At 49.0% G+C, this 14,908-nt stretch overlaps 1 protein-coding gene across 10 annotated transcripts in view; it reads left to right on the top strand.

The window, feature by feature from the left end:
- Nucleotides 1–13,905, top strand: part of ACAD10 (acyl-CoA dehydrogenase family member 10) — a 49,866-nt gene extending 35,961 nt beyond the window's left edge. For 4 of the 10 annotated variants that reach the window (XM_029228103.1, XM_029228129.1, XM_029228151.1 and 1 more), the window contains 8 exons: nucleotides 2,491–2,891; nucleotides 6,499–6,639; nucleotides 7,135–7,272; nucleotides 7,396–7,486; nucleotides 8,393–8,551; nucleotides 9,244–9,425; nucleotides 11,178–11,321; nucleotides 12,323–12,987. In XM_029228103.1, coding sequence (XP_029083936.1) covers nucleotides 2,491–2,891; nucleotides 6,499–6,639; nucleotides 7,135–7,272; nucleotides 7,396–7,486; nucleotides 8,393–8,551; nucleotides 9,244–9,425; nucleotides 11,178–11,321; nucleotides 12,323–12,622 — 1,556 coding nt within the window. In that variant the 3' untranslated portion in view covers nucleotides 12,623–12,987. The other 6 variants (XM_029228073.1, XM_029228093.1, XM_029228082.1 and 3 more) reach the window with 4 other exon arrangements.
- Nucleotides 13,906–14,908: the final 1,003 nt, after the last annotated feature.

The following is a 14,908-nucleotide window of genomic DNA, read 5'->3' as shown; positions in this document are numbered from 1 at the left end:
AAATGCTAAAGGAACTTCTCTAAGTGGGAAACAGAAGAAAAGGACCTACAAAAACAAACCCAAAACAATTAAGAGAATGGTAATAGGAACATACATATCGATAATTACCTTAAATGTGAATGGATTAAATGCTCCAACTAAAAGACACAGGCTCACTGAATGGATACAAAAACAAGACCAATATATATGCTGTCTATAAGAGACCCACTTCAGACCTAGGGACACATACAGACTGAAAGTGAGGGAATGGAAAAAGATATTCCATGCAAATGGAAATGAAAAGAAAGCTGGAGTAGCAATACTCATATCAGACAAAATAGACTTTAAAGTAAAGAATGTTACAGGAGACAAGGAAGGACACTACATAATGATCAAGGGATCAATCCAAGAAGATATAACAATTATAAATACATATGCACCCAACATAGGAGCACCTTAATACATAAGGCAAATGCTAACAGCTATAAAAGAGGAAATCGACAGTAACACAATAATAGTGGGGGACTTTAACACCTCACTTACACCAATGGACAGATCATCCAGACAGAAAATTAATAAGGAAACACAAGCTTTAAATGACACAAAGACCAGATAGATTTAATTGATATTTATAGAACATTCCACCTAAAAGTGGCAGAATACACTTTCTTCTCAAGTGTACACGGAACATTCTCCAGGATAGATCACATCTTGGGTCACAAATCAAGCCTCGGTAAATTTAAGAAAATTGAAATCATATCAAGCACCTTTTCTGACTACAATGCTATGAGATTAAAAATCAATTACAGGGGGAAAAACGTAGAAAACACAAACACATGGAGGCTGAACAGTATGTTACTAAATAACCAAGAGATCACTGAAGAAATCAAAGGGGAAATAAAAAAATACCTAGAGACAAATGACAATGAAAAGATGACAATCCAAATCCTGTGGGATGCAGCAAAAGCAGTTCTAAGAGGGAATTTTATAGCAATAAAATCCTACCTCAAGAAACAAGAAAAATGTCAAATAATCTAACCTTACACCTAAAGGAACTAGAGAAAGAAGAACAAACAAAACCCAAAGTTAGTAGAAGGAAAGAAATCATAAAGATGAGAGCAGAAATAAATGAAATGGAAACAAAACAATAGAAAAAAAATCATTATGAATAACAATGAATGTTAAGGAGGGGATATCTTTCCCTTCGATGAGACCTGAGTCTGAGTTAGGAGGGGAAAATGTAGCCTAGCCCACGCATGCTCAGTGGCCCTCGCTGTAAGTCTGTGACTCAGGGAAGGGGGTTACCTGATTCCCAACTGGCCCCCCAGGGCCTGGGTCCATACCCAGTACCCAGAAGGTGCCAAGCAAAGACTTACTGAAGTCCAGTGGGCTGCATTCTCTGCTGTGTAGCAGATGGATCTGGTTCCCAATTTGTAAGGAATAGCGTAATATCTTTAAAACCAAAGCTGCATTAGAATGGTTCTTTTGAGGACTAGCCCTTGACCATTGGCAGGAGCCAGAAGTAAAATAGGCCTTGGCAAAGATCCATTTATTGATACAAAGCAAGTGAGGAAAACAGTCTCTTTAGAACATGGAAATGCTAAAAACAATCCAGATGAGCTGACTGAAAAATCCCACTATAAAAAGGCAATGTTCACAGTATAAGGAGACACATGGATGGATCCCAGATATACTGAGTGAAAGAAGCCACACTGAAAAGAATATGACATATGTATTTATGTGACGTTCTGGAAAAGACAAACTACAGGAACATAGATCAGTGTTGTTCCCCAGGGGCAAGGGGAAAGGTCTGACTACAGAGGGACCCCATGGAAGTTTGGGGATGATGGGAATATGTGTACTGACCTTGATGGTGGCAGTGGTTGCCTGGCTAAGCTCACGGAACTGTACACTTTCTAAAGAGGATGTATGTACGCTACATCTTAATTTAAATTTTTTCCAAAATCTTTTCTTAAAAAAGTCTTGATATGTGTATTAAGCAAAGAAAAAAACAGAGCATGAGGAGAGTGACTTCTGTGACGCTGTTGACAGTGTTGATCTAGACAAAATGGTGCCCAGGAACTAGCCATTAATCCAGTCCCCTGCGACTATTACTATGAATTTCATGGCTTCCTATAGCCCAAGGTGACAGCAGAAGTGATTTGCGGAATTCCCAATTTAATTTCGCTTCTTTAGGAAAAGAAGAGATAAAGAGCAGGGAGCAGGCCAACTGAGTCCAACTTTTGCTCCCAGCCCACTGATGTAAGCTTGGGCATGTCTCCTCCTTGAAACCTGGGTCCTTGTCTGTAAAGTGGGGATTAAAACAGTCATGTAGCTCCAGGAATTCAATTAGCTATAATAATGCATGTCAAGCACTTAGCGCTGAGTCTGGTGCAGGTCAAGTGCTCAGCAAGTGGTAGTAGCTGCTGATGGAACAATACTGTCACATGTTAGAATCTCTATTAAGGGTTATTTGGGGGGTACTCACTGGTTTTCTTTGCCTCTGCTTAGGGCATGCAAGCTCGGCTACTGGGGAACAAACTGGAAAGCTGACTGAATTTACGTCTAACCTGGCGTGGGATTTTGCCGTCAAAGAAGGGTTCCGGGTTTTCAAGGAGATGCCAGCCACCAAACCGTTAACAAGGTCCCACCACACACGGGCCAGGCCACAGTCCCTGCCGAGGACCCCAGGCATGAGGAGTTATGTCACCTCGACAGACTCTTCCCCAGCTCATGTCTCAAAGGGAGCTCTGGTCTTCTCTCCAGAAGGCCTTTCCCCACCAGTCAGGGAGCTGTATCAACGGCTGAAGCAGTTTATGGAGCGACATGTGTACCCCGCTGAGCCAGAGCTGCAGCATCACCAGACCTCAGCCGAGAAGTGGACCCCTTCCCCACTGGTCGAAGATCTCAAGGTAAAGCAGTGTTTCGAGATGTGGGGAGACCTCGTTAGCAAGGCCCAACCTCAGCTCGTACGCCGGCCACATCTGTTCTCTCCCAGTCAGTGAAGAGATGGGGGGGCCGAGATGAATGATCTCCGCTTTCCACCATCATTAGAAAGAGCCAGCTCTAGATCACTCGGTTTCACTTCATTGCTCTTTCTCTGTGACCGCGTCTCGGCCTCATACTCAGCCAGGCAGAGGAATGCCGTGTCTGTGGTTTATAACTCTGAGGCAGGTGGGTTCATTTTATGCATATCTGAATCTCGTGAATTTGAAACAAAATGATATAAATTGCATCAATTAAATAAGGCTCTCTTTAAAGAGTCCCTAGCATCAAAGTTAAAGGGCCAGTATAAACTGTGTTTATGCTCTTGACACACAGTGACACCACTTTAGCTGATAACGGAAATACCTGCTGTTCTTTTTCAGGATTAGTCTTGGCTTGCATTAGTTCTTAAGTTATTTGAGGTCTTCAGGAGCACATATTCTGCCTGGGATGCAACCATCACCTACTTTAAAAAGAAATAGCGTTATCTCTTTTTTCCTAGTTACAAACCTATCGCAAAGTAACCAGAGCTCAAACATGGCAAGAGTAGAAAGAGTTCATGACATAGAAAGAGTTCATGACATAGAAAGAGTTCATGACATAGAAAGAGTTCTCTAAAATTCCCTGCCCTCTGAGCTAATCAATGTCAACAATTTGGTTTCTCTAAAATTCTCTGCCCTCTGAGCTAATCAATGTCAACAATTTGGTTTCTCTAAAATTCTCTGCCCCCTGAGCTAATCAATGTCAACAATTTGGTTTATTAGCCTCCCAGCTCTGTTCTCCTATAACATATTAATATATATTATTATTATTCCTATTGTAATGAAATTGTTTTATACATTTGAATCTCCAACTTGCTTATGTTATTTGATGATGTATCACCTTCCCACATCAGCTCCTGGAGATGGACCCCCGAGAGGACCACATTGCAGGTGCACCATAATTTGTCTACCCTGCCCCTGGCTGAAGGACACTGTGGGGATCTCAGTCTAGGTCACTCTGGGTCACTTAAGCAGCAGAGTTAGCAGCTAGCTGCTAACATGGACAGGGAGGCTGAAGAGCCACCTGAAGGAGACAGTAGAAGCCAAGGGAAGGCTGGCTGCAGGGAGCGTGGCCAAGGCTGTCACTAGGACAGCAACCGGGAGGTCTCTGCTGGATGCTTCCTCAGGACTCCAGGATTGAGGTGGGAATTTTCAGCCAGTCAGGTGTAGGTCCCATGCTCGTGCCTTGATGCCACCGAAATTTTTACAGTGAGAGAGCACCCCAGAATAAGAAGGTGTTGGGGGACTTCCCTGGCGGTCCAGTGGTTAAGACTTTGCCTTCCAATGCAGGGGGTGTGAGTTCAATCCCTGGTCAGGGAGCTAGGATCCAACATGCCTCCTGACCAAAAACCAAAACATAAAGAAAACACCAGAAGCAATATTGTAACAAATTCAATAAAGACTTTAAGAATGGTCCACATCAAAAAAATGTTAAAAAAAAAAAAAAAGAAGCGGTTTGGATCCTGTGCAAGGAAGGTACATTGAATGCTCTTACATGCTTCTGTGTCCATTTACTGTTTCTACAGCATCATTTATTTGAAGTAAAAATACTGGTCTAAGAATGAGGCCATTTTGAGTTTCAATAAATATTGCCAAATTTTCATTAGAAAGGTGCTTACCGATCTGTGCTCCCATTGTTACTGCGTGAAATGCCCTATCCCCCACCTACTGGCCTGCACACTTAATCCTCGCCTGTATGATGTACCTATGGAGTGCACAGAAGCATCGGAAAAGCAGACACTCATGTCACAAACATCTCTAGTCTCTAAAATGAATGCATAGGAAAAACCTAGATTAGGGTGCATTCTACTTGTGGTCATATCTAAATGGGAATCATAAGGACAACTAAGATTTTTGGGGAGTGTGGTGAAATTATGTCTCGTGGCTTTTATCCAAAGTGTCATTACTACCCATAAATGAGAAGTATTTGACTTTTACACGGCACCTCACAAATCCTGTGAGGTAAGCATTAAGAACCTCAATTTAAAGATAAGGAATTGAATTTGTCCAGGGACACAGCTAGAAATAATAGCACCTGGACTCAATCCAGATCTTCTGGGCTCAAATCTGTGGGTTTTTCCCCTCCCACAAGGAGATGATTATATTTATTCCCTTATTCTTCCTCCTCTCCGAACTCCCTTGCTTCCCTTCCTACTTTTCCCTTCCCTTCCTGATTCATTTGTTCCAGTTAATCTGTCCTTCTTTTCTCCTTGGTTGCTGCACTCCGAGCTAATTAGCTTAACACAGCAATGAGTGTATGTGCTGATTCTAGAAGTACATGTCCTAGAGCCCAGGCCCAGTGTAATGGAAAAGTCAGCCAGCTGGTCACCTCCCAGTGCGAAGACTATCCATCATCACTAATATTTAGTACAGCCCCCAGCTTCTGAGTCCGGCACTTTATATTCTGTGTGTTACCTCATTTCATCTCCCCAGCCACCCAGTGAGGTGGGTGTTGTGGGCACTGGTTGGCTGCCTAGAGACTCTTCCCCTTTCTTTGGGTAGCAGCACCCCAGTTTCATTTGGGGGCCTCCCTCCCCACCTTTGGACACAGTCTGGCAGAGCTGTCAGTCCAGGTGCCAACCCAACCCCCCTGGCCAGGAAGTGGGCATGTTGAGCCAGCTAGGCCAGCCGGGCTGGCCCTTCCTGCAACTGAAAGAGTAAACGGTGTTTTCAAGAGAGAAAACAGCTGGCCTCACTCATTGCACAGCAGGAGTGCAGAGTGTCTGTCCTAAGCTGTGCTGCCTGGGCTACTGTCCACTTCTGAGCCTCCTCTAATCTGAGCTCCTGATAACCTTCCGTGCGGTTCCTTTTTCCCATCAGTTAGTCACCGTCCACTCCTACTGCTCACTCAGTAGCCGTGACTGATAGCGAGGGTGGTGACATCCCGTTTCACGGATGAGGAAACTGCCACGTGGAGCTCTCCAGTATCTTGCCCAAGGTCTCCCAGCAGCTGTGGTGGGGCAGGGTCTGAAACAAGCAGTGTGACTCAGGGCCTGGGCTCCCGACCCCCAAGCTAGACTTCCTAGTTTCCATGTTGGGAGCTACGTTCAGAAACCCAGAGTTACTTTCCCAAGAACAAAGTTGTGCCTCATAAAGGAAGCTGGATCAGGGGATGTCCTTAGGCACCTCATCAAAGCAGCTGAGGCTGCCGCCAACTGTCCTAGGCTGGCTCCCCGCAGGCTCACTAAAGGACCCTTCACTCTCTTGTGCTCAGGGAGTGAGTTCTAAGCTGCGTCGTGGCAACAGTAGTGATGCTAACAGTGATGGAGGTGGTGTACGTAGGGCGCCTGGGATGCGGGTACCAGGGAAGTGAACTGATTGCCACGGTCACTGTTAGGACTGGGCTGTCTCCAGGCGCCCTCATATTCTCCTCCCACAGATCTGCAGGGTTTGTATCCAGCCCGATGATTTGGACTGGCCTCGTTATTTTCCGCGGGACAAAATAAAATGAAATCACCGTCTGTGGATCCCTGACTTCTTTTTCCCGTGATAGGAGAAAGCCAAGGCCGAAGGACTTTGGAACCTTTTTCTACCCGTGGAGACTGATCCCGAGAAAAAATACGGAGCAGGGCTGACCAACGTAGAGTACGCACATTTGTGTGAGGTCATGGGCACATCTCTGTACGCTCCTGAGGTACCTTCTTTAATGTCCTTCTCAGTGTGGGAGGAAATCCTCGTCTTCCACACGAGTTCAGCCACCCTCCTAGGCTGATGGGGTTCCCTGCAGCTGTACTGGACCCAGGAGCACTGATGCAAACTCAGACTTCTTATGGGGGAGGACACTGTGGGCAGGTGGCTGGAGCCACAGCAAGAAAGCAGCTTGGGGTGGGCATCTACTCGGGAAGTTAGGGCCCAGGTGAGCACGGCCTGGCTGGCTTCCATGGGCCCCAGCCCACCAGCTCCAGTCTCCTTTCTCTCCCCGAAGGAGCTCCGTGGTTGAGCTTCAGGGGCTCTGAGCTGCTATATTCAGAATGTCGTGGGTCTTTGCATTTCCTTGGGGAGAGGAAGGACTTTCACGAGGGTGTCAGAGGGCCTGTGACTTGGAAGGAGCCCAGGTCCATGCTTCTGGGGTGTTTGAAGTTTTGAATATGGATGTGGGAGTCACCCTTCTGCTTTTTCTCCTTTCCAGATCTTTAACTGTTCTGCTCCAGACACAGGGAACATGGAGCTTCTGGTGCGATACGGCACCGAGGAGCAGAAGGCCCGCTGGCTGATTCCGTTGCTGGAGGGAAAGGCCCGCTCCTGTTTTGCTATGACTGAGCCCCAGGTACCTTGCTTGGGTCACCCACAGGTACCCCTTCTCATCAGCCCAGACCCTCGCCCGAGCCCATCTGCGCTCTGCCATCAGGGACTGCAGGACCAGCTCTAATCAGAATGTGCTGTCGCTCAGGTTGCCTCCTCAGATGCCACCAACATTGAATCTTCCATCCAAGAGGAGGATGGCGTCTATGTCATAAATGGTCACAAGTGGTGGATCTCAGGTATTTGGCCTGAAATTCATTTTTCAATTACACTTATGTGGGTCTGCATTGATAAGCATGTCTTCTCTGCCCGGCTGTTGTCTGAGAAACTGTGGGAGGGACTAGCTTCATTTCCGTTTGATGCAAAGGAGATTCTGTGTCTGTTCTCAGAAAAGGCAGCAAACCCTGGGAGAACCAGAGGTTCTACGTGGGTTACCAGGTGACCCCACGTGACAGTTCCAGGAACCTCTGCTTCACTCCCCTCTCTCTTGGTTCTGCTGTGGGCATCTCCCTTTGGAAAGGCAGGAGGTCACTTCCTTGGTGGCTTCTCCGTGCTGTGAGGTCAGGTGTGCCTCAGCGGAAGGGCTGGTCATAATCCTGTTGTTCACCAGGCGTTAACTCTGCAGGGCTCTCCATACGTGCTGAGTCCACACCCCTCCCCGGAAGGTCCGTGTTATTATCCCCATGTTACAGAGAAGGAAACTAGGACGGAGAAGTGACTTGAGTCACTTGCCTAAAGTACTTGCCCCCTACTAGCAAGTAGGGAACCCAGAGTTCAAGGCTGGCCTGATTCTGAAGCCTGTGTCCAAAGCCATCATGTTTCCACTGCCTGTGGGAACAAAGCAGAACAGGCTGCCAGTAATAAAGTAGCAGTTTTCAGCTTCTTGTCTCCAAACTATATTTTCAACTTGACTTGGTGCTTTAAAAAAAAAACTGCTCTTAGGATGTTGGATTCCTTCCTCACTGGGACAGAAACCAATTGCTCCTACTGCTGGTCAAGGGCCTGCACGTCCTCATCTGATCATGTGAAGTCTTAAAGGGCCCTCTCTCTTCACTGGCTTCAGCTTCCCTGGGCCAGGACTGCGTGTGTAAGGAGATCTGATGGCCCTCACGTCAGATGATGGGGTCTCTCTCTTTTCCTGGCAGGCATCCTGGATCCTCGCTGCCAACTCTGCGTGTTTATGGGAAAAACAGACCCACATGCCCCACGCCACCAGCAGCAGTCCATGCTCTTGGTTCCCATGGATACCCCGGGGATAAAAATCATCCGGCCTCTGACGGTATATGGGCTGGAGGACGCACCAGGTTGGCCCCCCAGGAGCAGCTCGCCTCTCTGTGTGGGTCTGGGTCTGGGCCTGGGGAAGAGGCTTTGGGCAGCACTTCCACTGCAGGAAGTAACACCTGTAAGTGTATGATGACATTTGGAAGGCCATGTGCTCCTGCATTTCAGTTCCATCCATGAGTATCAACCATGCAGGCAAATTTCAGACAGGCATTTATCCCTTTATTTCTTTTCTCTTCCATCCTTAGAAGATAAGCAGGATTCTGTGAGGTAAGGAGGCCACAGAGGACAGAGCAGGAGGCAGGAAGTGCCCTCCAGACCTTCTCTTCTAGACCCCAGGGTGGACAGCCGACCTCCAGGCCTGGAAGTGCTCTCACAGGGGCTCTTTCCCTCTGCTGATGATGTTCACGTTCTGCCTTGGGTGTTTCTGTAGGATCACTACATTATTAGATCACATACCGCCAAGGAGATTCAGCTGAAGTGAGAGTCATGTTTTATAAAAGGAATGCCAGACTATTCATTTGATATTATAAATCAGTGATTTATTTCCCATCTTTAATAGACTCCTTCCTTCCCTCCCTGTTCAACATGTTCAACCATGTTCCGGTTAGAAGGCTACAAAAGGGCAGGAGATGAGATAAACTCATTGCCAGCAGATGAGATAAACACATCTGAGGAAAACAAGTTAGGCAGATGGCTCAGGGGTACCCTTTAGGTCTTTCAGGTGGCCACGGCGAAGTCCTGTTTGAGCAGGTGTGCGTGCCCAAGGAGAACATGGTCCTGGGCCCTGGCAGGGGCTTCGAGATTGCCCAGGGCCGACTGGGTCCTGGCAGGATCCATCACTGCATGCGGCTGATCGGGTACTCCGAGAGAGCGCTGGCGCTCATGAAGGCCCGAGTGAGTACTTCCCTTTGCGACTGTCTCTGTACCAGAACGACCCATCTGTTTTCCTATCAAACTTCAAATCCTAACTGTTTTCTGAGAGCAGACTTAGCAGGTGAAGCAAGATGATATTCTTTACAAGAAGCTGTGTCCCTGTCTTTGCTTTGCATCTGCTACTTTGCTAAAGTTTCAAATTCAGAGCAGAATGGGCCTCACTCTGTCGAGGTGACCAGAAGGAAAAGGCCAGGCTCTGTAGCAGCAGTGGGCAAGGTTCCAAGGTCCACAGGGTCATGGTCTACTGATGACCATTCCTGCTACCAGGTCATCTTTAAAAATCAGATACCAGGGAGAACCTAGGGTTCCAGCGTTCAGCCCTGCGCCATCCTCCTCCCCAAGCACATACAAAACTTTATTCTTCTTTGACCCCCTCAAAGGTTGCAAGCCCACACAAAAGAAAGCTGTTGCTGGCAGTGGTAATTCAGATTGGTGATATCAATTTCACAAAGATGAAGCAAACCCCTGAGCCTCCAAAATATCTCATAAAACACTGTCCAAAGAACAGAGATGGTCCGGTGTGCATGGATTACTGAGCAAACCTGAGATTCAACCTTTTTAGTTGAGACTGACTAGTTTTTTGGGTTTTTTTTTTTTTTTTTTAAAGAAAATGCTCCTTTCTTAAGAGCTCAGGTATAGTCTCCAGTCCCATCCTGCAGAGCAGTTTGACTGTACGTGTCAGAAGTCTTAGAAGGTACCATAGTATTGACGTGGCCATTCCACTCATAGGACCTGGTCTCAAGAGAGTAATTAGATTTAATACTAGGAGGTTCACCACAGCCATGACTATAATACACTGGAAACAACCTATAAGGCTAACAACTGGGGCCTGGTCAGATAATCCTGGTTATGGGCATGCAGTGAAATTCCAAAATGATGCTGTAGAAATATATTTCTTGATATATAGAGAGATGCTATTAATGAAAAAAAGAAAAAAAAAGCAGGCTACAAAGCATTATAAAGAGTATGACTCCATATTTTTGTAAAAACTGCATATGTATGTTTATGCATACAAAAAGGTATCCACCAAATATTAAGTGTGACTAGATAATGGAATACCAGGTGTTTATGTTTTTTCTTTTTTTTTTTGTCTGAAAATGGATACATTTTCTGCCATGAGTAATATTATTTGTGTCATTAACTGTTTTTAGTTAAAAAAAAAGGGGGGGTGGGGGATAGGTCCCTTATAAGTTTTTCTGATTGCTTGTAACTTTCAAAGACTGTAGAATCCCCACTGCAAAACAGTTGCCCTAGAGTGGGGTCTGGCACCCAGACTTTGCTCCTGAGGGCACCCCATGACATGAAGCAGGCCCTGCTGTCAGCAGAGGGCGCCCTCCCCTGCCTGTATGAGGTGGCCACAGTCACTGCCTAGTTCCCAGAGTAGCCCTGGGCCAGAGGCAGCTCAGATCAAGCACTGTCCCTGCCTGGCAGCCGAGCCTGCCCAGAAGGAGCGGAATGGCTGGAGTAAAGGGGTTCCTGGAGGTAATTTGTGCAGCCACCACGTTGACTAGCTCTACAGTGCCCACGAACGCTGTCTGCTTCTGGCTCTTCTCCTTGGGAGTTTCCAGTGGCTGGAGAGCTGGCAAAGTGGCACCTGAACTGCACGGTCCCGCTTCTGCCCCCCTTCCCCTCCAGCCCTCTCCTGTGTGCTTCCACCCACCTCCTCTGCAGGGCACAGCCCCGTGCCTCCCGTCCTGTCTCCTGTGTCCACAGGTGAAGTCCCGCATGGCCTTCGGGAAGCCCCTGGTAGAGCAGGGCACGGTCCAGGCAGACATTGCCCAGTCCCGAGTGGAGATCGAGCAGGCCCAGCTGCTGGTGCTGAAAGCTGCCCATGTCATGGACGTGGCGGGAAATAAGGTAGGGGGCCGAGGGGCCTCACAGAGGTCCTGAGGTCGCAGTGAGGGACGCGGGCCCGGGAATCTCTAGATGCTGACTCTTCCCTCCCCACTCAGCAAACCATGGAGAAAGCACTTGGCTCCTTGACATAAATAAGTTTGCTTCAACTCTCCTTGGGACTACTTGGGCAGCTTTTCAAAAATGGAAAAGGTACAATAAAAGAGGACTGAACTTTCTGTCTTACTGACCCAGTGACCTTCTGGTTCAAGACAGTGGACCTGACAGGGCCCCAGGGCCCCAGCCTGAGCTACGGCCCCACCCGGACTTCCGGGCATCCAGCAAACTAAGAGTAAGCCATGGAGTTAGCCAGAGGAGAAGCTTTATTTTCAAGTGTGACATTATTCTTTAAATGGCTCTTTTTGAGGGCCTCTAACAGCCAGGTACAATGCCATGCTGACCCCTGCCTTCCCCATCTCTCCATGGGGCCTCCACCCCTTAGCCGAGAGGCCTCGGTAGCAGTGGGTTGACCCAGGCTCAAGTTCCCTATTTCTTGGCACTCTAGTGCCGGGTATGAGGGCTCTCAGGGGCTTTGATTAAAATCCCAGACTGAAGGCAGATCATTGCCGCTCAATTCCCCAGAGTCCTGGCTGGCCTTGTTCCACTTACCCTTTGGAAACAGAGCTGGCCGTAACCCTGAATGAGGCACAAGCCACTCACTACCCTGCCCTGTGTGTGTGCTGGCGACGCTGCCCGTCACCTGGGAAGACGCCCTGAGTCTTTCCTTGACCAGACAGCCACTCACACCGCACAACATCCCGAGGCCCTTCCTAGTCACCCCGCTGCCCCCTCCACCCCCGTCAGTGCTGGGCAGGGACCACGCACCAGGCAAGGCCTGTGGTCCAGCGGGACCTCAGCTCTCTGTTCTGAGCTATTGTTTCTACTCCTCCCTGTGAAACTGACCGTTCTTCCAAGTGTTCAGCCCCCGGGTCTGCCCTCCTAACCACACCTCACCTTCCTTGCAGCCTGCAGCTTTGGGTATTGCCATGATTAAAATGGTGGCCCCGTCCATGGCCTGCCGAGTGACGGATCGTGCTGTTCAGGTGAGCACAGATGATGGATCACTGATTCGTCTGAATCATTTACAACAGATGCAAAACTCCCTCTCCTTCAGCTGCCCAACCTCCTGTAAACTAATAGCCGCCCTTTGTCGCACACTCACCACAGGTGACTTTCCTTTTCCTCCTCAGAAAAACCCTATGAGGGGTTCTATTCCTACCTTCATCTTGAATATGTGGAAACAGAAGCAGAGGAAAGTGAAGTGACTTGTCCAGGGTCACTCAGCTTGAAAGGAGCTGAGCTCAGATTTGGGGAACCTAGGTCCTTCTTTCAGCAGGCCCAGCCTCCTAACCATGCAGGGATGCCTCCTTCCCAAATCTCAATCCCTGGCCCCAACAGAGGGATTTCCCGATGGCAGAAGTCACCTAGCAGAGCAGACCTGGGAGTCTGGCATCCCTGGGATGGCAAGTGCGGCCCCACCTGAAGTCTTCCAGAACATTGTTATCACACAGGTGTCAGGGGACAAGCTTGGGAAAGAGGCTGTTATGAGCCGTTCTGAGATCTTAGGAGCAGGCACTTGTTCCTGGGGCTCTCAGAGACGACGGCTCACCCAGGGCTTCCTCCCCTCCCGCTCTGTGTCTGCCAGGCCTTCGGAGCAGCAGGGCCGAGCAGCGACTACCCGCTGGCTCAGTTCTTCACCAGGGCTCGAGCCCTGCGCTCTGCTGACGGCCCTGATGAGGTGCACAGGGCGGCAGTGGCCAAGATGGAGCTGAAGCGCTGCAGTTAGACCTGTGGGACTGCAGGAGCCAGATCATCCCTGTCAGGCCTGTGGTGCCCAAAACTTTAAATGATGTGCTTTGAAAGACCTGGTATGTGTGATTCTTGCACCCTGCCCGGCAGCTCTGTCCTTCCATCCTTATTGTGAACTCAGCCTCGGTGGGTGCCCACAGAAGACACTTCTGTAAGAAGCCTGGAGTTGCCTGTTTCAGACAAGGAGGGAGGGGATTAGCTGAGAGCTGAGTGGGTTTCAGGACAGAGGGTGGAGAGCTGGTCTTCAATCCAGGCACCCGGCTGGGCAGCCAGGCCCCCTTCTCTCTGGCTGTGGCGCATAAGGGCTGTGGGACTCTGCGCGAACGTTAGGAGTCCTGCTGGCGGGGGGGTGGGGGCGTGCTCGCTCACTGCTCTGTGCCTCCGTACCCCCGCTCCCAGCTGATGGCTGCAGCCGACAGACCCAGGGCGGGAGTGCTCCTGGGAAAAAGGAATGAAACCCCAGTCATGAAGCCACTGCCATCTGATTTTCTTCCTTTGAATGTCCAGAACACTGAGGTGTTATTTTGAAAAGGGACTTTGGAAACATGAAAGAACAAGAAAATATACCTCAGAGACATCACAAATGTTCTATATCATACAAAGAGAATGGAGAATGAAGGCTCACACCTTAGCTCCCCTGTCTCAGTACGTCAGGTGCCTCCTCATACTTGAGTTTACACAAGATCCTGCCCAGTGCATCGGCCCACCCAAATGCATGGGGGACACAGACACGGTGACCCCGGTTGGTCCCGAATCAGCCACCTCACAGCTGCACATGTAAAGGTCAGCAAAGGACCACGGCTTTCTGGTGTGTGAGGCCCACTCCTCCCTCTGCTCTATAGTCAGAATGTTTGCGGGGAGGGGAGGTGGTGGGCAACATGCAATTACAATTCAGAGGGCAGTACTCTCCCTGCAGAGAAAGGTGGACATACTCACTCACTTGAGGTCTGAGCTCTTCAAGGAATGGGTGTCCCATGAGCCCAGGTGGCAGTCAGAGATAAGCCACTGGCTGTTAGGACCTGGACTGCTAATCTCATGATTTGGGATGATGTGGCTGTCAGCTGCCCATTTCAGGTCAGACCAGATGGGCAGGGACCGTTGTCCCAGCGTCTGCTGCATTGCAGACTTGACCCCCTTGAGGGAACTGCTTTAACGGAGAGAGTGCCCATTAAATTCAGACCCCCCAGTGAACTGCTGTCACACCAACTACACTGGCAAACAACCTTTTGCAAACTCGGGCAGGGCTCTAGCATCCTGACTTCTTGTTTCAAGCCTTAGGAAGGAGGAGGTTTGAAAAAGGAAGTGCTTGGCTGGTGGCCTGCTGTATCACGTGGCCCTCAGCTTTGTCAACCTTGCTTGTTAAGTAGTGCAGTGGCAGGGATGAAAATAGAAGCCATGCAGTGGAGCAACCCCACGTCTCCCTCAGATACTGTGCTGCAAAGTGGGGAGGCCCTGGGGCGGCAGAGTGGACACTGCCTGAAGGATGCGAGTCATAGAGATGTGGCCTCCAGCAGCCCCTCATCCAGGGTCTCCCATTCGGTGAAATAATTCCACTCCCCACTGTCAACTGCACCCGAATTCTGGGCCAGGCACTGGTCTCGGCCTTGGGGAATGTGCAAAAAAACAGGTCAAGTTGCCATTATAAAGGGGCCCACATCTCAAGTGGGGGATGGTGGTGAGTGTCTGAGACCGTGGTGAGTGACTTGGGTGCTGTGCTGGGTGATTGATGAGTGACGAGGGTG

The sequence above is a fragment of the Monodon monoceros genome, unplaced genomic scaffold, assembly GCF_005190385.1.
Source record: "Monodon monoceros isolate NGI ecotype Baffin Bay Population unplaced genomic scaffold, NGI_Narwhal_1 Super_Scaffold_1, whole genome shotgun sequence".
NCBI classification, from domain to species: domain Eukaryota; kingdom Metazoa; phylum Chordata; class Mammalia; order Artiodactyla; family Monodontidae; genus Monodon; species Monodon monoceros.
Note: the sequence above shows the minus strand (reverse complement) of the source record. Positions and strands in the feature narration are given on the sequence as shown.